Consider the following 24,188-nt stretch of genomic DNA (forward strand, 5'->3'; position numbering starts at 1 on the left):
CTGAATCAGATGTGTTTTTGCTGGGATAGAACCAAAGCCTGCACACACCCCACTCCTCACCGGACCAAGGCTTTGTGACCGATGTAACACAGCTATTGTAACACCATAGGTTGGGCCTACTCCTCAGCTCTAGCCCCAGTGTTGCTTATTTTCCTTGGCCTGCCTGCACGCTGTCTCGTAGCCGATGCTAGCTAGCGTGCCGACAGTGAACTGTGCCCATGTTGGGTTGTTGTTGGACGGGTCTGCAGCCTACACATCAGACACTCCATTTTTTACATGGCACACTACAAATTCACTACGCAGTCTGCCAGAAATGTGTTCTGTTCCCTCCAATCTGTGTTCTGTTCCCTCCAACAACAAAAAATTGTACAATCACCAGGAATTCATCAAAAAATTTGTTTAATTTAAGAAATCTGTTCCCAAGTATTCTCATGAATACAAAAATAGACATGATCGTGTCTCAATGTAGTCATGAATCTAGTTGCCTACCCCTGATCTAGGTTATAATTCTACCTCAAGCTGTCTTGAACACAGCACAACAGATGACATACGCAGTTGAAACATCTGATGTCAGTTTATGGCAAATTATTCTATTGTTTTATTATCAGTGTTAGTTGATTTTACGACTGGCTATGAAAGCAGTGCCTATCTGTTTGCAGTGCCTCCAGTAAGTAGACAAGGGGACACCTTTGTGACGTCGTCTATTGAAGAGGCCATCCGCAACGTGGACAGTGCCATCGAATCCACCAGGAGGCATCTGTTTGATGGGTAAGTCAAATGCCTTTTTAGTCAGTGGGTTGGAATCAGGCTTATGAATCTAAGCTTTGTTATATTATAATTTCTGAACTCTATCTTGAGTCATGTTTTGTGTGTAAGCTCTTTGATCTGATGATGTGGTTAACAGGAGCATGTTTCCATATGCACGCGCACACACACACACACACACACAATAATTAGCATCGAACAGCCCCCGTGATATGCAACTTTTCAGGGAAGCCAGAAACCAATATACACAGGCAGTTAGAACAGCCAAGGCTAGCTATTTCAAGCAGAAATTTGCTTCCTGCAACACAAATTCAAAAAAGTTCTGGGACACCGTAAAGTCCATGGAGAATAAGAACACCTCCTCCCAGCTTCCAACCGCTCTGAAGATAGGAAACACTGTCACCACCGACAAATCCACTATAATTGAGAATTTCAATAAGCATTTTTCTACGGCTGGCCATGCTTTCCACCTGGCTACCCCTACCCCGGACAACAGCACTGCCCTCCCCTCTGCTACTCGCCCAAGCCTTCCCCATTTCTCTTTCTCCCAAATACAGTCAGCTGATGTTCTAAATGAGCTGCAAAATCTGGACCCTTACAAATCAGCCGGGCTAGATAATCTGGACCCTTTCTTTCTAAAACTATCTGCTGAAATTGTTGCCACCCCTATTACTAGCCTCTTCAACCTCTCTTTCGTGTCGTCTGAGATCCCCAAAGATTGGAAAGCAGCTGCGGTTATCCCCCTCTTCAAAGGGGGGGACACCCTTGACCCTAACTGCTACAGACCTATATCTATCCTACCCTGCCTTTCTAAGGTCTTCGAAAGCCAAGTCAACAAACAGATTACCGACCATTTCGAATCCCACCACACCTTCTCCGCAATGCAATCTGGTTTCAGAGCTGGTCATGGGTGCACCTCAGCCACGCTCAAGGTCATAAACGATATCGTAACCGCCATCGATAGGAAACAATACTGTGCAGCCGTATTCATTGACCTGGCCAAGGCCTTTGACTCTGTCAATCACCACATCCTCATTGGCAGACTCGACAGCCTTGGTTTCTCTAATGATTGCCTCGCCTGGTTCACCAACTACTTCTCTGATCGAGTTCAGTGTGTCAAATCGGAGGGTCTGTTGTCCGGGCCTCTGGCAGTCTCTATGGGGGTGCCACAGGGTTCAATTCTTGGACCGACTCTCTTCTCTGTTTACATCAATGATGTCGCTCTTGCTGCTGGTGATTCTCTGATCCACCTCTACGCAGACGACACTATTCTGTATACTTCTGGCCCTTCTTTTGACACTGTGTTAACAACCCTCCAGGCGAGCTTCAATGCCATACAACTCTCCTTCCGTGGCCTCCAACTGCTCTTAAATACAAGTAAAACCAAATGCATGCTCTTCAACCGATCGCTGCCTGCTCCTGCCCGCCTGTCCAACATCACTACTTTGGACGGCTCTGACTTAGAATATGTGGACACCTACAAATACCTAGGTGTCTGGTTAGACTGTAAACTCTCCTTCCAGACTCACATCAAACATCTCCAATCCAAAGTCAAATCTAGAATTGGCTTCCTATTCCGCAACAAAGCATCCTTTACTCATGCTGCCAAACATACCCTTGTAAAACTGACCATCCTACCAATCCTCGACTTCGGTGATGTCATTTACAAAATAGCCTCCAAAACCCTACTCAATAAATTGGATGCAGTCTATCACAGTGCCATCCGTTTTGTCACCAAAGCCCCATATACTACCCACCACTGCGACCTGTACACTCTCGTTGGCTGGCCCTCGCTTCATACTCGTCGCCAAACCCACTGGTTCCAGGTCATCTACAAGACCCTGCTAGGTAAAGTCCCCCCTTATCTCAGCTCGCTGGTCACCATAGCAGCACCTACCTGTAGCACGCGCTCCAGCAGGTATATCTCTCTAGTCACCCCCAAAACCAATTCTTCCTTTGGACGCCTCTCCTTCCAGTTCTCTGCTGCCAATGACTGGAACGAACTACAAAAATCTCTGAAACTGGAAACACCTATCTCCCTCACTAGCTTTAAGCACCAGCTGTCAGAGCAGCTCATAGATTACTGCACCTGTACATAACCCATCTACAATTTAGCCCAAACAACTACCTCTTTACCTACTGTATTTATTTATTAATTTATTTTGCTCCTTTGCACCCCATTATTTCTGTCTCTACTTTGCACTTTCTTCCACTGCAAACCAACCATTCCATTGTTTTTTTAGTTTTTATTTTACTTGCTGTGTTGTACTCACTTCGCCTCCATGGCCTTTTATATTTTTATTTATTTATACATATATTTGTTTGCCTTCACCTCCCTTATCTCACCTCACTTGCTCACATTGTATATAGACTTATTTATTTTTTCACTGTATTATTGACTATATGTTTGTTTTACTCCATGTGTAACTATGTGTTGTTGTATGTGTCGAACTGCTTTGCTTTATCTTGGCCAGGTCGCAATTGTAAATGAGAACGTGTTCTCAATTTGCCTACCTGGTTAAATAAAGGTTAAATAAAAAAAAATAAAAAAAATAAACACACACACACACACACACACACACACACACACACACACACACACACACACACATACACATACACATACACATACACATACACATACACATACACATACACATACACATACACATACACATACACATACACAGCCACAGCCAGCCAGCTAGGGATTTCTAGCTCTGGGCCCCCAGAGCTCAGTGGCTTCACTGGCTTGTGTGTTTGTGTTTGTGCTCTGTAACTGGCACATCCACTAAAGGTCTTCTCACAGCCTGAGGACTTGGATTGCAATGCTCCGTCCGATGTGTCATCATCACTATATATGACTAGCATATCAAACATTCTTAATTTGGATCCTCTAAGTACTATATATTCTTTGTAATACTACATATTTATTTATTTATTTGTAATACTACATACTGTATTTCTTTGTAGTACTACATACTGAATTTCTTTGTATTACTACATATTTCTTTATTTATTTGTAATACTACATATTTCATTGTAATACTACATGTTTCTTTATTTCTTACTACATTTTTATTTATTTATTTGTAATACTACATACTGTATTTCTTTGTAATACTACATATTTCTTTATTTCTTTGTAATAATGCATACTGTGTTTCTTTGTAATACTACATACTGTATTTCTTTGTAATACTACAAATTTCTTTATTTCTTTGTAATAATGCATACAGTATTTATTTGTAATACTACATACTGTATTTCTTTGTAATACAACATATTTCTTTATGTCTTTGTAATAATGCATACTGTATTTCTTGTAATACTACATACTGTATTTCTTGTAATACTACATACTGTATTTCTTTGTAATAGTACATACTGTATTTCTTTGTAATACTACATACTGTATTTCTTTGTATTACTACATACTGTATTTCTTTGTAATACTACATACTGTATTTCTTTGTAATACTACATACTGTATTTCTTTGTAATACTACATATTTCTTTATTTCTTTGTAATAATGCATACTGTGTTTCTTTGTAATACTACATACTGTATTTCTTTGTAATACTACAAATTTCTTTATTTCTTTGTAATAATGCATACAGTATTTATTTGTAATACTACATACTGTATTTCTTTGTAATACAACATATTTCTTTATGTCTTTGTAATAATGCATACTGTATTTCTTGTAATACTACATACTGTATTTCTTGTAATACTACATACTGTATTTCTTTGTAATAGTACATACTGTATTTCTTTGTAATACTACATACTGTATTTCTTTGTATTACTACATACTGTATTTCTTTGTAATACTACATACTGTATTTCTTTGTAATACTACATACTGTATTTCTTTGTAATACTACATATTTCTTTATTTCTTTGTAATAATGCATACTGTGTTTCTTTGTAGTAGTACATACTGTATTTGTTTGTAATACTACATACTGCATTTCTCATATCACATTTCTCTCTCTAAGCGCCCCTCTTCGGTCTCTCTCTCTCCCCCCTCATCTCTCTCTCTCTCTGTAGTAACCCTCGTACCCCTGGAGAGTTGCTGGCCCTATTTCGTTACCCCAGGGACCCCTACACAGTGGGGCAGGCCAGGGCGGGGGAGATCTTCGAACAAACCCTGCTCCTCATCCAGAACCACGTCAACCAGGGCCTCATGGTCGACACCAACGGCACAGGTGAGACAGCAGACAGCCATCCCTATGGAATAAAGAGGACATATAAGGCTTTGATTGAGTTATGAGTTAGCAGGCTTTCTATGCAATGTGAATGTATGGAAGTGAGGAGGACATGCCAATGCCTCAATCCACAAACATTCAATGGGTTACTTCAGTTGGATTTAAAAAAAATCTCTGGCTGTAGATAGATGTTTATGACATCTGTATGACATGTTCTTCTCATTCTGACCCAGTGAACCACTGAGCATTTGACTGGATGCTCATAAAGGGTTTTACTACCGATACATCATGCCTAATATGGTCATGTGTCACGGGTGAAAAGAGCAATGTGTCCAATGACCCAAACAAGGGGACTGGTCCCCCATATTTAAGATTTATGAGGGAGGGAGGGAGGGAGGGAGAGATAGAGAGCTAGAGAGAGAGCGATAGCGAGGTAGAGAGAGAGAGATAGCGAGAGGAAAGGCTCAGTGTTTTCACTGGTTATGACAACAGTCAAGTGTTCATTGTTACACCGGGCCCTAACTTTTGCACGTCAGCAAAAACAATGTAGCCTGTTTGGTTTATGTCTATGTGACCTGGGACACCCTCTCCCCCCACACACTGCTACCCCGAAGGTTGTGTATGGCTGGATCGATTCTGTGAATGACCAGAGGGTGGAGGTGGAAGGGTGGGATTTGGGGGAAGATGGGAGGGTTGGTGGTTGTTGATGTTTCATCAGCCAGCTGACTTCTGATGAGAAGTCTCACTTTTCCCCATTGAGTTGAGTTACACAAAGCACCTCACACATCACACAAACACACACACACTGAGCTGTAACACAGGAGCTGTCTAGTTTCTCAGGGAGCTAGCGCATGTCAGAGGAACACTCTTTGCCCTCAAGATGCAGGTTTACATTCCCAGGGCAAACATTAGTAGCCTACATGCTCCTCTGTTAGGTGGAACTATATTGATGTAGTGGTGTAGTACACAGCCCTGTGCTTGTTTCCTCTGTATGTGGCCTTATACAGTACACCATAAAGTACACCTCCTGTCCCTCCCTTCGTCCCCAGCATTCCGCTACAATGACCTGGTGTCCCCTCACTTCCTGGATGTGATCGCCAACCTATCAGGCTGCACGGCCCACCGCCGCTTCAACAACTGTTCTGACATCTGCTTCCACCAGAAGTACCGCAGCCACGACGGCACCTGCAACAACCTGCAGCACCCCATGTGGGGCGCCTCCCTCACCGCCTTCCAGCGCCTCCTCAAGTCAGTCTACGACAACGGCTTCAACCTGCCGCATGGCGCTAGCAGCCGCCATCACAACGGCCACGCCCTGCCTTTGCCCCGCCTCGTTTCCACCACCATGATCGGCACGGAGACCATCACCCCAGATGACCACTACACCCACATGCTCATGCAGTGGGGACAGTTCCTGGACCATGATCTAGATTCCACAGTTGCCGCCCTCAGCCAATCACGTTTCTCAGACGGCCAGCTGTGTACCAACGTATGCACCAATGACCCTCCCTGCTTCCCAATCCAGTTCCCCCCGGGGGACCCTCGGCAGGCGCGCAGCGGGTCACGCTGCATGTTCTTTGTGCGCTCCAGTCCCGTGTGCGGCAGCGGCATGACATCACTCCTCATGAACAGCGTGTTTCCACGGGAACAGATCAACCAGCTGACATCGTACATCGACGCGTCCAACGTGTACGGCAGCTCACGCCACGAGTCAGAGGAGGTCCGCGACCTGGCCAGTCAGAGGGGACTGCTGAGGCAGGGCATCGTCCAGCGCTCTGGGAAGCCCCTGCTACCCTTTGCCACGGGGCCCCCTACAGAGTGTATGAGGGATGAGAACGAGAGCCCCATTCCCTGCTTCCTGGCTGGAGACCACAGGGCCAACGAGCAGCTGGGTCTGACAGCCATGCACACCGTGTGGTTCAGGGAACACAACCGCATAGCTACAGAGCTGCTCAGACTCAACCCACACTGGGACGGAGACACCATCTACCACGAGGCAAGGAAGATAGTTGGCGCACAGATGCAACACATCACCTACAACCACTGGCTGCCCAAGGTAAGGACTACTCTGCTATATAGATCTAGTACTCTGTCTCATACTCTAACCAAGGTAAGGACTACTCTGCTATATAGATCTAGTACTCTGTCTCATACTCTAACCAAGGTAAGGACTACTCTGCTATATAGATCTACTACTCTGTCTCATACTCTAACCAAGGTAAGGACTACTCTGCTATATAGATCTACTACTCTGTCTCATACTCTAACCAAGGTAAGGACTACTCTACTATATAGATCTAGTACTCTGTCTCATACTCTAACCAAGATAAGGACTACTCTACTATATAGATCTAGTACTCTGTCTCATACTCTAACCAAGGTAAGCACTACTCTACTATATAGATCTAGTACTCTTCTCTCATACTCTAACCAAGGTAAGGACTACTGTGCTATATAGATCTACTACTCTGTCTCATACTCTAACCAAGGTAAGGACTACTCTGCTATATAGATCTACTACTCTGTCTCATACTCAAACCAAGGTAAGCACTACTCTACTATATAGATCTAGTACTCTTCTCTCATACTCTAACCAAGGTAAGGACTACTCTACTATATAGATCTACTACTCTGTCTCATACTCTAACCAAGGTAAGGACTACTCTACTATATAGATCTAGTACTCTGTCTCATACTCTAACCAAGGTAAGGACTACTCTGCTATATAGATCTACTACTCTGTCTCATACTCTAACCAAGGTAAGGACTACTCTACTATATAGATCTAGTGCTCTCTCATACTCTAACCAACATAAGGACTACTCTACTATATAGATCTAGTACTCTCTCATACTCTAACCAAGATAAGGACTACTCTACTATATAGATCTAGTACTCTGTCATACTCTAACCAAGATAAGGACTACTCTACTATATAGATCTAACCAAGGTTCCTGTCAAAGGTCTTCAGATTGATGAAAGGTGCTATCTCTGTAAATGATTATTATTGGTGATGATGATGATGATGGTCACCCCCTCCCTCAGGTCATGGGTGACGCGGGGAGGAAGCTGATTGGCGACTACCACGGCTACAACCCCAACATCAATGCCGGCATCCTCAACGCCTTCGCCACGGCCGCCTTCCGCTTCGGACACACCCTCATCAACCCCATCCTGTACCGGTTGGATGAGAACTTCCAGCCCATCCCCCAGGGCCACATCTCCCTGCACCGTGCCTTCTTCTCCCCCTTCCGCATCGTCAATGAGGGGGGCATCGACCCCCTACTGCGGGGCCTGTTCGGAGTGGCGGGGAAGATGCGTGTGTCGACCCAGCTGTTGAACACGGAGCTGACGGAGAGGCTGTTCTCCATGGCCCACTCTGTGTCGCTGGACCTGGCCGCCATGAACATCCAGAGAGGAAGGGATCATGGGATACCGCCCTACAATGACTACCGGACCTTCTGTAACCTGACCTCGGCACAGAGCTTTGACGACCTGAGGAATGAGATCAAGAATCCCCAAGTCAGGGAGAAGCTGCAGAGGTGCAAACCAGGTTTTTAGCTATCAATCATTTGCAGTCACACTTGAACTGTGGCTCCATTGGGGTTGAGTAACAGTGCTGTGACTGTCTGTCTATTCCTATCTCTCCAGGCTATACGGCACTCCCCAGAACATCGACCTGTTCCCTGCTCTGATGGCTGAGGACCTGGTTCCTGGGAGCCGGCTGGGACCCACCCTCATGTGTATGCTGGCTATCCAGTTCAAACGCCTTAGAGATGGGGACCGGTGAGCTCACATCCCCTCAGCTACCAATTCTTGTCAAATTAATTATGCTCATCCTCAACACATTTTTTAGGAGGATGAGAGAGAGAGAGAGAGAGAGAGAGAGAGAGAGAGAGAGAGAGAGAGAGAGAGAGAGAGAGAGAGATGGACACAGTATAGGTTTTGTCTGTATGGTGTGTGTTTACATGTAACCCTCCATCCTCTCCTCTCCTCCTGGGTTGTGCTTCCAGGTTCTGGTATGAGAACCCAGGTGTATTCACCCCGGCCCAGCTGACCCAGCTGAAGCAGGCATCTCTGACGAGGGTGCTGTGTGACAACGGTGATAACATCACTCGTATCCAGCAAGACGTGTTCAGCGTGGCACAGCTGCCCCACGGATATGGCAGCTGTGACGACATCCCCAACATTGACCTGCGCATGTGGCAGGACTGCTGCGAAGGTGGGTAACATAGAATATAAAACACACATTCATTCTGTCTTAAATTACTCCTTATTCCTTAAGTAGTGCACTACTTTTTGTCATAGACATAGTGTATTGTCTTTCTATATGTCTTTGGTGAAAAGTAGTGATCTGTGGGAATGGGGAGTCTCTGGGATTGGTTGTGTTGATGCTGTTTTATACATGTTGTGGAGTGTAACTATGGTCCAATACTCTTGAGTGAACTTCCTTTTCTTCTTCATCAAAATGGAATATTTTAGGATGTACTGCTTCAAAGATGTAAAAAAAGATACCCAGACTGTTGGTACTGTTGGTACACAGGGTTATACACGGTTACGCAGGGTTAATGTTTGGATGCTTATTTCTGTGGAATGTGATGTGGGAAGCAACAGGACAAGAGAGGCTCTACATTTGATTACGAGGCACCTGACTAGGCTTTGGGTAATAATTGGTCAGTGCCCCACAGTGTTTGAGACTGCATTTACAAAAGCTTTGTGCATTTGCCTGACAGTGCTATCTGTATGACTGCTGTCATTTGCCTGCATGTGAAAACAACAAACCCAGATAAGATAGGACATAGATTAAATAATATAAATGTCTTCAGGCTTTGTCTCATCACAGTGAAATGGGCCATTGACTAGCTAGATTGGATCCCCAGTTGTGGCTGTATAGGTTAGGGCTTGGGTATAATTGGAATTGATTAGTGGGTCAAGAATGTACCTTTGATCAACATTACAATAAATGCCATGGGTTCTTTTTCAGATTTTGGTAGTGTGTTTGTCTTGAGAGATGTATGTAATCAGCTACCTGCTCTACTGTTCCCTACTACCTTCTGACCCCAGACTCCTGGTACTACCCTCTGACCCCAGCCTCCTGGTACTATCCTCTGACCCCAGCCTCCTGGTACTACCCTCTGACCCCAGACTCCTGGTACTACCCTCTGACCCCAGACTCCTGGTACTACCCTCTGACCCCAGCCTCCTGGTACTACCCTCTGACCCCAGCCTCCTGGTACTACCCTCTGACCCCAGCCTCCTGGTACTACCCTCTGACCCCAGCCGCCTCCTGGTACTACCCTCTGACCCCAGCCTCCTGGTACTACCCTCTGACCCCAGCCTCCTGGTACTACCCTCTGACCCTAGCCTCCTGGTACTACCCTCTGACCCCAGCCTCCTGGTACTACCCTCTGACCCCAGCCGCCTCCTGGTACTACCCTCTGACCCCAGCCTCCTGGTACTACCCTCTGATCCCAGACTCCTGGTACTACCCTCTGACCCCAGCCGCCTCCTGGTACTACCCTCTGACCTCAGCCTCCTGGTACTACCCTCTGACCCTAGACTCCTGGTACTATCCTCTGACCCCAGACTCCTGGTACTACCGTCTGATCCCAGCCTCCTGGTACTACCGTCTGACCCCAGACTCCTGGTACTACCCTCTGACCCCAGCCTCCTGGTACTACCCTCTGACCCCAGCCTCCTGGCACTACCCTCTGACCCCAGACTCCTGGTACTACCCTCTGACCCCAGCCTCCTGGTACTATCCTCTGACCCCAGCCTCCTGGTACTACCCTCTGACCCCAGACTCCTGGTACTACCCTCTGACCCCAGCCTCCTGGTACTACCCTCTGACCCCAGCCTCCTGGTACTACCCTCTGACCCCAGCCTCCTGGTACTACCCTCTGACCCCAGACTCCTGGTACTACCCTTTGATCCCAGCCTCCTGGTACTACCGTCTGACCCCAGACTCCTGGTACTACCCTCTGACCATAGACACCTGGTACTACCCTCTGACCACAGTCTCCTGGTACTACCCTCTGACCCCAGACTCCTGGTACTACCCTCTGACCCCAGACTCCTGGTACTACCCTCTGACCCCAGACTCCTGGTACTACCCTCTAACCCCAGACTCCTGGTACTACCCTCTGACCCCAGACTCCTGGTACTACCCTCTGACCCCAGACTCCTGGTACTACCCTCTAACCCCAGACTCCTGGTACTACCCTCTGACCCCAGACTCCTGGTACATGACCAGGCTTCTTAACACATTACCATGTGATTGTAAGGGTTACATATTATATTGAGAGTTAGCCCTGATGTTGTACATTCCATCCCAGGGTTCCATTGACTAACCCAGTAGTAGGCTACATGACTGGGATGACAGTAGGTATGAGTATGAGGGCTTTCAGTGGGGGTTTGTCTCGGCCCATCTACTAAAATATATGATTTGGTTAGCATGTCGTCACATGTATGAGCAGGGCAACCAATTCACCAATTTATTGAATTACCTGGGACACTTCTCTTCAGCCAAAGCATAGGCTAGTAGATATGCTGTTGGAAATTGTTGGAAAGTTGGAATTGGTATCTGGGGGTGCAGGAGAGGTTTTGGTTTTTGGAGAGCAGCTGAATTTTCCCTCTAACGAACCCCTGAGTGGATGACTCTGAGCCACTTATTCTGGGTGGCTGGGTGAGAATACAGGGCTTCTGTGAGCAGCTATTACACATATTAAGCTATTTATTCCCTACTGTGAGACACACTAGTCCTAGTCCTAGATCCTTTGAATGTTTTAGATGATGTCATGATTTACACTGAGTAGGCATTCAGGGACTTTTGAGTTAAAATATTTTCTATTCAGGTGGATACGAGGGTGAAGTGGAGAGGTCTGGGGGTGTACTCACTCTACTTTCACCCGACTCTCACTCCACCTTCAACTGTTGCCTCATGCTTGTGACATTAATATTGGTAATTTGGCTATTCATCAAGTCAAATTAAATATAGTGAAATATAAGTCAAGTATGTTTTATTCCAAATCAGCCTTGGACAACGGCCAACTAGTTTCACTAGTCCTTGCTATGAGCTCAGATAATGTCCCTTGAGAACATAATGATTTTGGGATTACATTTACGACTGTGGTCTCTTATCCTTAGATGATTGTTTTCCTTTTTTCTCTTGGCTCTGACCCTGAGTTCACTCAGCCTTCACAAATGAACATGGGAAAAGCTAATAAAAAGTGAATATCCTGTCAGTGGAGAGGGTCAGATGGGGAGAGAGTCAGAGGAGAAGAGGGTCAGACGTGGAGAGGGTCAGAGGAGAAGAGGGTCAGACATGTAGAGGGTCAGAGGAGAAGAGGGTCAGACGTGGAGAGGGTCAGAGGAGAAGAGTGTCAGATATGGAGAGGGTCAGACGTGGGGAGGGTCAGAGGAGAAGACAGTCAGACGTGGAGAGGGTCAGAGGAGAAGAGGGTCAGAGGAGAAGAGGGTCAGATGTGGAGAGGGTCAGACGTGGAAAGGGTCAGAAGAGAAGAGGGTCAGAGGAGAAGAGGGGCAGACGTGGAGAGGGTCAGACAAAAAGAAGATCAGAGTAGAGGGTCAGAGGTGGAGAGGGTCAGAAGAGAAGAGGGTCAGAGGAGAAGAGGGGCAGATGTGGAGAGGGTCAGACAAAAAGAGGGTCAGACGTGGAGAGGGTCAGACTTGGAGAGGGTCAGAGGAGAAGAGGGTCAGACATAGAGAGGGTCAGACATATGGAGGGTCACAGGTGGAGAGGGTCAGATATGGAGAGGGTCAGATGAGAAGAGGGTCAGTGGAGAAGAGGGTCAGAGGTGGAGAGGGTCAGATGTGGAGAGGGTCAGAGTAGAAGAGGGCCAGAGGTGGAGAGGGTCAGAGTAGGGGGGGCAGAGGTGGAGAGATTCAGACTTGGAGAGGGTCAGAGGAGAAGAGGGTCAGACATAGAGAGGGTCGGACATATGGAGGGTCACAGGTGGAGAGGGTCAGATATGGAGAGGGTCAGATATGGAGAGGGTCAGATGAGAAGAGGGTCAGTGGAGAAGAGGGTCAGAGGTGGAGAGGGTCAGATGTGGAGAGGGTCAGACTTGGAGAGGGTCAGACTTGGAGAGGAGAAGAGGAGAAGAGGAAAGAGTTATGCTCTGGTTTCTCTGTGTGTGTGTGTGTGTGTGTGTGTGTGTGTGTGTGTGTGTGTGTGTGTGTGTGTGTGTGTGTGTGTGTGTGTGTGTGTGTGTGTGTGTGTGTGTGTGTGTGTGTGTGTGTGTGTGTCTTTCTCTTCATGCATGTGAGTGAGTGAGAGTTTTCTTTTTGATAAATAAGTATTTTAGAGCTGAGTTTTTTTCCTTCGTGTTATATGTGTTTTATAGCTTTTGTTTATCATCACCCCAACCTGAGAAGCTCCCACAGTGTAAGTTACAGCCCACTTAATTACAGGGCCTCAATTACAGGGCCTCTCTGTGTAACTGGTTTCTGTCAGGGGTTTTATTGCTCTTCTATTATAAGGAGGGTGTGAGCATCTTGGGGGCAAAGTAGATGGTGTTGGCTTAGAAAAGGATTATTGACAACATGTAAATAATATTTTGTCTCCAAATGTATTGAAAACATAAATGCATTTTCACAATAAGCACGTGTTGTCTCTCAAATACATTGCTGCAGTTGTTAGCTAGCTGGTACATTTTTGCCATATTATCATAGATGTGGTATAAGTCAAAACACCTCAAAACAAGACAAGGTATCAAAAACAAGATAGAACAAGCTGAAACAAACCACCTAGTATTCCCCACATGGCAGCTTCTGGTCATTGTGGCTAGCTATCTGACCATTCAGAATCATAACACAGGGCCTTCTACCCTTGCAATGCATGTTCATCATTTGCGTGACCTTGTCAGGGAAACCGTCTATAAGGTGTGTGGGTGTGTGGGAGGCTGGCGTCTTGGTAGCCCTGCTCTTAGATAAGCTCTTTGAAGTCTGTTGAAAGGGGACCTGAAGATGAAGTGGTGTGTGTTCAGGGCAGATCCCCACCTACCACCACACTGTACTAAGGTGTGAGTGAGAGACTGTCAGCAGAGCTTCAGCAGTACTCACCAGCATCACTGATCACGTCACAGATAAGACTGCACAGGGCATGGGCCCAGAGCTTTAATTCATTCATCTTTATGTAATCTGAGTTTCCTGATTTGCCCCATTGTTTAAGTTGTGATTTGTTGTACCCCCAGACTGCAGAACCAAGGGTCAGTTCAATGCCCTGTCCTACCACTTCAGAGGGCGAAGGTCAGTGGACCAGAGCTCTGCAGAGGAGAAGCCTGCAGCCAACAGCATACAGGAGAACAGCAGGTATCTGGCTACATTAAGTTCCTTGAATGTGATAACCATTCTGCGTCATAGCTAACGACTGTGGTGACTAAAATTATTATAACTCACAAAGTTATGCTATAATAACATATGGTTGTATTTTGGGATGTGTTTTCTTATATTTCAGCCCAGCTGAAGGCACTCCTGAAAATCTGGTGAATGTCTCTCTCACCTGGCAACAAAGCATTGAACCCTCGCTGAATGACTTCCAAGACTTTGTGGTGGACATGCAGAAGACTATCACAGGTTTACGGAAGCAGGTGAGAACAGTTGTATACTACATACGGCTAGCTCTGCTGGGTTTGTTCTTTAACAAGTGTTACCCCAGTCTCATTCCGTCTGCTCATCACACATTGAAATAGCAACACCAGTCTTGTTGGATAGCGATTTGAGTGCTTCTTTACATCCTTCCTCTACACTGCAAGTCCAGTCATATTCAGCTCAGGCTCTTACACTTAGAACCTATGCAGAACATTGTGGAATCCAGACACTATTAGCCGGTATTGTATGTGCCCAGATTGAACAGGATATGCTGGCTGATGGTAGAGCATTTTAGCATGTAGCACACTGGGGTGGGATAAAGGAGAGCTAACTGTGCTGTAGGCTAACAGGCTAACATGGCTTTGATTAAAGTGGAACTTAAAGCATTTTAACTACTTTGCAGATATGAAACAAACAGACAATCATAATATCAGTAAAAAATATCTAATTCTCAGTTCATGCAAAAAAATTACTTTATAAGAGAATTTAAAAAATGTGTACTTTTTTACTCCAAATTCCATTGTTGGCCGAATAGAGGGATGCAGTTCGATGCATGATTAAAATAATTCACCAATACATTTCTTGGTAGTTCCTGCTATCAGGTTATAAATTACAGCTGGCCTGGTACATTGTTTGCTTCCTCTACCCATTCAGGATGCACTGTTTCAGTTTCAATTACTCTTTATTTTGGACAAAAACGGACAAATGTAACTAAGGTTGGGAATGTCAATACAATCAAACAAGCAAGGGCAATGATCACAAGTCTGTCAATACATGGCTAATAGACTAGCGTATCTATTCATGTAGCTATTTATTTAGCGATAAACACGGACCCAAACATTAGTTAACTAGCTAGCTGCTGGGAAGATGTCATGTCATTGGACGAGTGGGTAAGTGGCCAACTTTTTACCCTCATACCGTGTTTTTTGTGTGGCTACAGCTAGAGATTCAGGTGTCATTTGGTTATCAAGCAAGAAATTTGGATCGCTTTGCTAGCTAGCTAGCTATGCTGAATTGAACCACAGTTAGCATGCATATTTCTTAGTTGTCAATCAAATGTATTTGGCATCAATTAAATGGGCGGGTGGGCAGGCAGTTCTCATTCAATTGTCAAAACATGGGTTGAGACAAGCATGCATTGGCAGGCGAGCTGCAGAAGGGCGAGTGGGCTACTATTCCCCATCGTTTATCAGCGCAATTTTGATGGTCAACTACAAGCTGAAAAGGTTTTAGTGTTTATCTACTGTTCCCTCGTTAGATTTTAGCTCATCTTTCTCTGGCTAACATTAGTTGTTGATCTTAAGGCGGGAAAGACACCTGTTCATGGTTGTTGGATAAATAGGACTGTAAAGTTCCTAAATGTAAGTGGAATCACATGGTAATTACATATTCGCAGAAATCCATTCAGGTGTATTTTGTGACTTTTGGCGAATGTGTTCTAATGGTCTAAAGTCGCACTGTTGCTACTGTCTGTAAACACACAGTCCAGTTCAAAGTGAATGATGGCCGACCCGTGTGGCAAATTGCTTATTTGCATATCAGCTCTTATTGGCTAAGGCACACCGGTCTGTGTAGAGTCGTACACAAACGTACACATTTTTATTATGCCTTGATCACACAGAGAGCGTCATTGCGCTTTGGTACACCAGAAGTACATTCATTTCCAATGGTACTCTGCGTTTGCCTTGCAGCATTGCGTTACAGAGGCAGTTTCTGTGCGTTCTGTGTGGTGCATACGTTGGATGTATCAAACGTATGCATCAAATTGTATGCGTAGGCGCTTTGACAGAAACGGTAGCAGAAGGTGAATGTTGAACTTTTGTTGCACACATATCCAGATGACGCTGTAGGTTTGATCGAGGCGATAGGTTTTATTTACTGCAGTGTCTATTCATTGTCCAAACGCCCACGCTGCTGCTTTCCCACTATATATTGCTATAGAATTTTCACAAATGCGTTACTTTATGTCATTCCCAAACATTCTATGAAAGTATGAAAATGTGAAAATTACCATGTCTAAGCATCAGGAAAATGGCATCATATTTTTTCCTGGGGGTTTATATGAACAGATTTTTATAAGATTTAATTTTGCTAAAACACTGTCAGTTCCACTTTAAGTTGTAAGTGGTACAGATGATTTAAACAGACTGGGCCCTGTGCCCTGTCCTTGGCCCCTCTGTGTGCTGCCTGGGTCTTTGAAGGGGGGTATTTATTGTAAGTGGATGGTTAAATAAAACTTCCCCGGGTCTAGCTTGTTCGCGTGACTCGCATTACAGGAAAGACGTTGGGCTGTGTGTGTGTGTGTGTGCTGGTGGGGGGGGGGGGGTTGCTCTGGGCTTTAGTTAGCAGAGGGGCTGCTACCTCCTTTCCTTAGCCTCCATTAACCCCTCCTGCCTGTCTGCAGATTAAAAGACTTGAAGCTCGTCTGAGTAAGACAGACTGCACTGATGCGGAGGGTCGTGAGCGATCGGACGGAGAAAGGTGGAAGAAGGATCCGTGCTCCACATGCGAGTGCAGAGTATGTACCCCCCCGCTCCACACACATGCGAGTGCAGAGTATGTACCCCCCCGCTCCACACACATGCGAGTGCAGAGTATGTACCCCCCCGCTCCACACACATGCGAGTGCAGAGTATGTACCCCCCCGCTCCACACACATGCGAGTGCAGAGTATGTACCCCCCCGCTCCACACACATGCGAGTGCAGAGTATGTACCCCCCCGCTCCACACACATGCGAGTGCAGAGTATGTACCCCCCCGCTCCACACACATGCGAGTGCAGAGTATGTACCCCCCCGCTCCACACACATGCGAGTGCAGAGTATGTACCCCCCCGCTCCACACACATGCGAGTGCAGAGTATGTACCCCCCCGCTCCACACACATGCGAGTGCAGAGTATGTACCCCCCCGCTCCACACACATGCGAGTGCAGAGTATGTACCCCCCCGCTCCACACACATGCGAGTGCAGAGTATGTACCCCCCCGCTCCACACACATGCGAGTGCAGAGTATGTACCCCCCCGCTCCACACACATGCGAGTGCAGAGTATGTACCCCCCCGCTCCACACACATGCGAGTGCAGAGTATGTACCCCCCCGCTCCACACACATGCGAGTGCAGAGTATGTACCCCCCCGCTCCACACACATGCGAGTGCAGAGTATGTACCCCCCCGCTCCACACACATGCGAGTGCAGAGTATGTACCCCCCCGCTTCACACACATGCGAGTGCAGAGTATGTACCCCCCCGCTCCACACACATGCGAGTGCAGAGTATGTACCCCCCCGCTCCACACACATGCGAGTGCAGAGTATGTACCCCCCCGCTCCACACACATGCGAGTGCAGAGTATGTACCCCCCCGCTCCACACACATGCGAGTGCAGAGTATGTACCCCCCCACTTCACACACATGCGCGTGCAAAATATGTACCCCCCCGCTCCACACACATGCGAGTGCAGAGTATGTACCCCCCCGCTCCACACACATGCGAGTGCAGAGTATGTACCCCCCCGCTCCACACACATGCATACACTCCCCTACGTATTTATTTGGACAGTGAAGCTGTAACTTTTAATTCGGCTCTATACTCCAGCATTTTAGATTTGAGATCCAAAATGTTTCATATGAAGCGAAAGTACAGAATGAGTTTTTTAATACAGTATCTGTTTCATTTAGAAATGAAATTACTTCATGTATCTAGTCACCCCTTTTGAAAGTGTCATAAGTATTTGGAAAAATTCACTTATACATGTACAGTTGAAGTCGGAAGTTTACATACACTTAGGTTGGAGTCATTAAAACTAGTTTTTCAACCACTCCATAAATTTCTTGTTAACAAACTATAGTTTTGGCAAGTTGGTTAGGACATCTACTTTGTGCATGGCCCAAGTCATTTTTCCAACAATTGTTTACTTCCAGATTATTTCACAATTCTAGTGGGTCAGAAGTTAGCATACACTAAATTGACTGTGCCTTTAAACCCTCAGGGGCCCCAAAATTCCAGAAAAGGATGTCATGGCTTTAGAAGCTTCTGATAGGCTAATTGACATATTTTGAGTCAATTGGAGGTATACCTGTGGATGTATTTCAAGGCCTAACTTCAAACTCAATGCCTCATTGCTTGACATCATGGGAAAATCAAAAGAAATCAGCCAAGTCCTCAGAAACAAAATTGTAGACCTCCACAAGTCTGGTTCATCCTTGGGAGCAATTTCCAAATGCCTGAAGGTACCACGTTCATCTGTACAAACAATAGTATGCAAGTATAAACACCATGGGACCACGCAGCCGTCATACCACTCAGGAAGGAGACCCGTTCTGTCTCCTAGAGATGAACGTATTTTGGTGCGAAAAGTGCAAATCAATCCCAGAACAACAGCAAAGGACCTTGTGAAGATGCTGGAGGAAACAGGTACAAAAGTATCTATATCCACAGTCAAACGAGTCCTATATCGACATAACCTGAAAGGCCGCTCAGCAAGGAAGAAGCCACTGCTCCAAAACTGCCATGAAAAAGACAGACTACGGTTTGCAACTTCACATGGGGACAAAGATTGTGCTTTTTGGAGAAATGTACTCTGGCCTGATGAAACAAAAATAGAACTGTTTGGCCATAATGACCATCATTATGTTTGGAGGAAAAAGAGGGAGGCTTGCAAGCCGAAGAACACCATCCCAACCGTGAAGCATTGAGGTGGCAGCATCATGTTGTGGGGGTGCTTTGCTGCAGGAGGGACTGGTGCACTTCACAAAATAGATGGCATCATTAGGTAGGAAAATTATGTGGATATATTGAAGCAACATCTCAAGACATCAGTCAGGAAGTTAAAGCTTGGTCGCAAATGGGATTTCCAAATGGACAATGACCCCAAGCATACTTCCAAAGTTGTGGCAAAATGGCTAAAGGACAACAAAGTCAAGGTATTGGAATGGCCATCACATAGCCCTGACCTCAAAACTATACTAATACTAGAACATTTGTGGGCTGAACTGAAAACGCGTGTGCAAGCAAGGAGGCCTACAAACCTGACTCAGTTACACCAGCTCTGTCAGGAGGAATGGGCCAAAATTCACCCAACTTATTGTGGGAAGCTTGTGGAAGGCTATCTGAAATGCTTGACCCAAGTCAAACAATTTAAAGGCAACGCTACCAAATACTCATTGAGTGTATGTACACTTCTGACCCACTGGGATTGTGATGAAAGAAATAAAAGCTGAAATAAATCATTCTCTCTACTATTATTCTGACATTTCACATTCTTCAAATAAAGTGGTGATCCTAACTGACCTAAGACAGGGAATTTTTACTCTGATTAAATGTCAGGAATTGTGAAAAACTGAGTTTAAATGTATTTGGCTAAGGTGTATGTAAACTTCCGACTTCAACTGTATGTGTATTAAAGTAGTCAAAAGTTAAGTATTTGGTCCCTTATTCCTAGCACGCAATGACTGCATGAAGCTTGTGCCTCTACTAACTTGATGTACATGTCCATAGAGATCACACACACATGTACAGACCACACACAGACTTGCACAACCACAGTCTATTCACCACCGTCTCCTCAACACGCACACAGTGCAAAGTGTACAGTATATTCACTTCTCACATTCACACCCAGCTTATCAGGCCTGTTTGCCATTAGCGGCCTCTTTCCACCACTTTTCACACTGCCTGGAGGCGGGCTAGATGATCAGATTGACAGAGCCATTGGCGTGCCATCACTACTCCATTTAGCACCACGCCAGTGCCAGGATCCACCTGTCCTGTCCCATTCTTCCCTGTTCTGGCGCCATGGCCAGCATTACACCCTTCTACTATTTGGCAGTACTAGCCCCCTGGCACCGCAGTACTAACCCCCTGGCACCGCAGTACCAACCTGCTGGCACCACAGTGCCAACCTCCTGGCACCGCAGTACTAACCTCCTGGCACGACAGTACCAACCTCCTGGCACCTTAGTACTAACCTCCTGTCACCGCAGTATTCATTTCCTGGCACAGCAGTACCAACCTCCTGGCACCGGAGTACCAACTTCATGGCACCGCAGACCCATGTACAGTGTGTCACTTTTCAGCTTGACCGATTCTTTTCACCTCTTTATCTTCATGAATCTCCAGTCTCTCACTTTTCCAACTGCTGGCAGAGGGGAAGGTTTCTCATGCCAAAACTGACGACTACCCCACTCTCTCTTTCTGTCTTTCTTTCTTTCCCCCCCTCTCTTTCCTCCCCCACTCCCTCCCTCCAGGATGCCCAGGTGACGTGCTTCATGGAGTCGTGTCCTCCGCCGGTGGAGTGCCAGGAGCCTGTGAAGCTGAAAGGATTGTGCTGCCCCATGTGTCTCAACCAAGGAGAGGGAGCAGCCAGTACCAGCCAGACCCAGACAGGGAGCCAGGCGCTGGGTAGCCCTCATCACGTATAACCCTCAGGGGCCCCATGCCCTAGTGTCTGACACACACACATACACACACAGAAGGAGAGACCCTGACGGTGCGCTTACCTTACAGCCACCTGCACCCAATTGCCTCGTTTTTTAAATCGTTTTTAGAAAAATCATAATTTGTATTATTTTGTTATTTTGATTGTCATGTCCCCATGGCCAACGAACTGCCTGAGGCTTGGTTTCAAATCCACTGGCAACAGGAGAGCAGTCACTATGGATCTGCTTCCTTCTGGAAGGATGAATGGATGGATGAATATTTGGATGGATGGACAGATGAACAACCCCCCTTCCTCACTCGGGGCCTCCCAAACAGGGCCTCAGATAGAGGTCTCTGATCTGAAGTGTTACCTCACCACTGCATTTGAAGGCCCCACAAAGCGGCTGAAACAAATGTGTTGTGAAAAGAGGAGGAAATGGCACTGCAGCCATTAGATCGACCATGGGTCGGCCATGTTGTCTCAAAACGCTTTCTCAGGTTAGAGATGCCGAAAAACTGGTGCTAATTTCCCCCTTTGTCTTAACGATTTAGTCACTAAATACAACCCTTCAAAGTATTATTATTACTTTTTTTTACAATATGCAAAGCAACAAATATACACTCATTATGTGCCTTTTGTTCTTAAAAAAATCACATTTGAGAGACATTTTATGTACTAAATTACTTCCGCTTTTCAAAATGTTTATGGTGCTTTATATCATATTATGAATATGTATTTTCCCTTCCCTTCTGTATTACCTGCTAACATATGAAGATAATGTGAAGCCCTACAAAACACTTTTGCAATTCAAAGATGTTGATACTGAAGATACTGAAGATACTGAAGATACTGATTTTTACCTTATCACATCTGTCTTCAATGGCAACTGTTGGTGAACTAAATAACATCTGGTATTTAGATATGTTATCTCCTCTCCTCAAGGCAATGTCAAACTTTTACAAACTTGAGGGGTGTTGGTTGGAGTTGGGGCTTGGGGTTGGGTTGGAAGAGGAGATGTTCCTATTTGCCTCAACTGCTCTTTACTAGAAGGCATAATACATTTTTTCTCTCGAAATGTAATGCTTTTTCACACTCCATGTTGTTAAAGCAGTGAAAGGCCATTTGTTACCACTAGAGATGTAGTAATTTTTGTCCCAACGTTTTCAGTGTTCGCACCCTCTTTCAGTGCCTACTGCTAACCTACCACAGCAGTACTCTGTCCTACCCCTAGTGTCCCGTCTACCCCCCTCTCCAGCATTAGCCCATACTCACACATAGACATTAAAGGACTGCAGCCATACCTCCCTAACTATCTCGTGCTCTCATAACTGAACCCACAGCTTCTCAGCTCCAGTTTACTGAAGGACACTCACTCACATGCATTCCTTCCCTCCTTCCAAAGCACTCAGCCCATATGATGTAACTATTCTCCTCTGTGTGCTGGAGAGTTGTGTGTGTGTGACCAATCACCAGGTCTCTGTGGTTTTAATGCAGGTGAGAAACCTTGCCTGGCTCTCATCTTCCTAGGAGACGATGGATATGGAGGCGAGGTGACGTCATTTGGCCGGGTGTGTGAAGCGCAGACTTCTACCTCTCTGAACCCCATTCCTCTTTAATGGAAGTCAGATGGGAGGGTAGGGTGGAACGGGAGATGGTGTCAATCAAGTATCTGGTGCTGCTTTATTTTCTGGAGGCCGCCTACTGTTACAAATCAGCCAACAGAGTGTGTCCCATTGACGGGGACACACACACACACACACACGCACACAGAGGCCCATAAATCAGATACAAGTATGTACAGTATGCTGTTGGGGTCTGGGGTTTCTCCAAGAATGTCAAGGCAATCATGTAGTTGTGGTGGAGCTCAATAGCAATGTTGGCACATTGGTATCATACCACATGGAATACATCCTGCATTATGTATTGTAGACCTTTCTTTTCTCCTCCCTCTACTTTCCTCTGCAGTACCTTGGCTTTTACTCCTGCTTCTGTGTGTGTGTTTGTGTCTGCGTGTGTGTGTGTGTGTGTGTGTCTGCGTCTGTATATGCATGCAACCCCAGGTTTGGCTCCCATTGCACTGTGACCTCACTTCCTCTGCATCGCTGGTTGTCATGTCATCTTCAGCCATGTTGTAATGAGTACCTTTCGTTGTTTTTTTAATTTTCATTCTAACCCTCATGTTACTGGTCTCCCCTTTGTTCCCCAAACCCCCCACTGTCACCAGAATGCACTGCTCTGCAAGACTGAACATGCTTTACCTACACTGTCCCAAAGTCAGTGGTCAAAGTGGATACCTATCTGACAATTGTATTGTAAGTTTGCCAAAGAATTGTTTGCACTGTAATGTATGCCTCTCAACAATAATAAAAAACAAGGCCACATTTGAAATACAACCGCCATGTTTGTTTCTGTTATTTCCCTGGTGGGTGCTGCTACTCTCTTTAGATACGTTTCCAAACAGTGTCATTATGGGTAAACATGTACAATACTGCCTCGTGTAAAGAAGATTGATGATAGAGTTGCATGTCTTAAGACCTGATCCAGTCTTTGCCCAATGCCATCAATCCTGTACTGTACTATGTAGCCATTCCTAGTCAGTTGTAATTTGGCTTTTAGACGTGAATGAAGAACACGAGAGTCATGTTTGATGAATACATGTTGTAGTGGAAACCCTATCCCCTGTGTAACTAAGGGAGATCTATCTGTCTGTCTGTGTTGTGTCAATGTGGAGTTAAATATAACTATATTACTGGTTAGAGAATGGCTGTGCTTTTATTTCTCTCTAGTTAATTAGTCTCTAGAATTGTTATGGTTTGGGAACCACCAATGTCTTTGTTTACCTCATCTGGAGGGCCAATAGTTGTTCCTGATCATGTGACCTGACCAGGAAAAACTCCAGACCCTAGTTATAACCTGTAATAGTATAAGTTCTAGAGATGTTCCTTTGTCGGAGCTAACAATCCCGTTTGAAACCTGATGTAATTATAGATTTCATAACATCATCATCGTAGTGTGTCAATTGTTCTCTCTGCATTTGTCTGTTGTAAACAGACCAACAAGCATCAGAAAGCTCCTTTAACCAAACAGGAGGCAGCTGGTGTTTACTGAATGGCGTCTCCTCCATTGATCATCAAACATTAGTATCATTGTCCATAGATCATCATCTTCCCA

The 24,188-nt window shown here is 45.6% G+C and overlaps 1 protein-coding gene across 1 annotated transcript in view; it reads left to right on the plus strand.

Annotated features, from left to right (window-relative positions):
- Positions 1 to 23,410, plus strand: part of LOC139553758 (peroxidasin-like) — a 90,087-nt gene extending 66,677 nt beyond the window's left edge. The window contains exons 14-23 of the mRNA XM_071366405.1: positions 660 to 768; positions 4,823 to 4,980; positions 6,030 to 7,036; positions 8,026 to 8,522; positions 8,632 to 8,766; positions 8,994 to 9,202; positions 14,196 to 14,313; positions 14,459 to 14,591; positions 16,997 to 17,110; positions 20,845 to 23,410. Coding sequence (XP_071222506.1) covers positions 660 to 768; positions 4,823 to 4,980; positions 6,030 to 7,036; positions 8,026 to 8,522; positions 8,632 to 8,766; positions 8,994 to 9,202; positions 14,196 to 14,313; positions 14,459 to 14,591; positions 16,997 to 17,110; positions 20,845 to 21,018 — 2,654 coding nt within the window. The 3' untranslated portion in view covers positions 21,019 to 23,410. The remainder of the gene's footprint in view (positions 1 to 659; positions 769 to 4,822; positions 4,981 to 6,029; positions 7,037 to 8,025; positions 8,523 to 8,631; positions 8,767 to 8,993; positions 9,203 to 14,195; positions 14,314 to 14,458; positions 14,592 to 16,996; positions 17,111 to 20,844) is intronic.
- The last annotated feature ends 778 nt before the right edge of the window (positions 23,411 to 24,188 follow it).

The sequence above is a fragment of the Salvelinus alpinus genome, chromosome 25 (genome assembly GCF_045679555.1).
Source record: "Salvelinus alpinus chromosome 25, SLU_Salpinus.1, whole genome shotgun sequence".
Taxonomy (NCBI): Eukaryota; Metazoa; Chordata; class Actinopteri; order Salmoniformes; family Salmonidae; genus Salvelinus; species Salvelinus alpinus.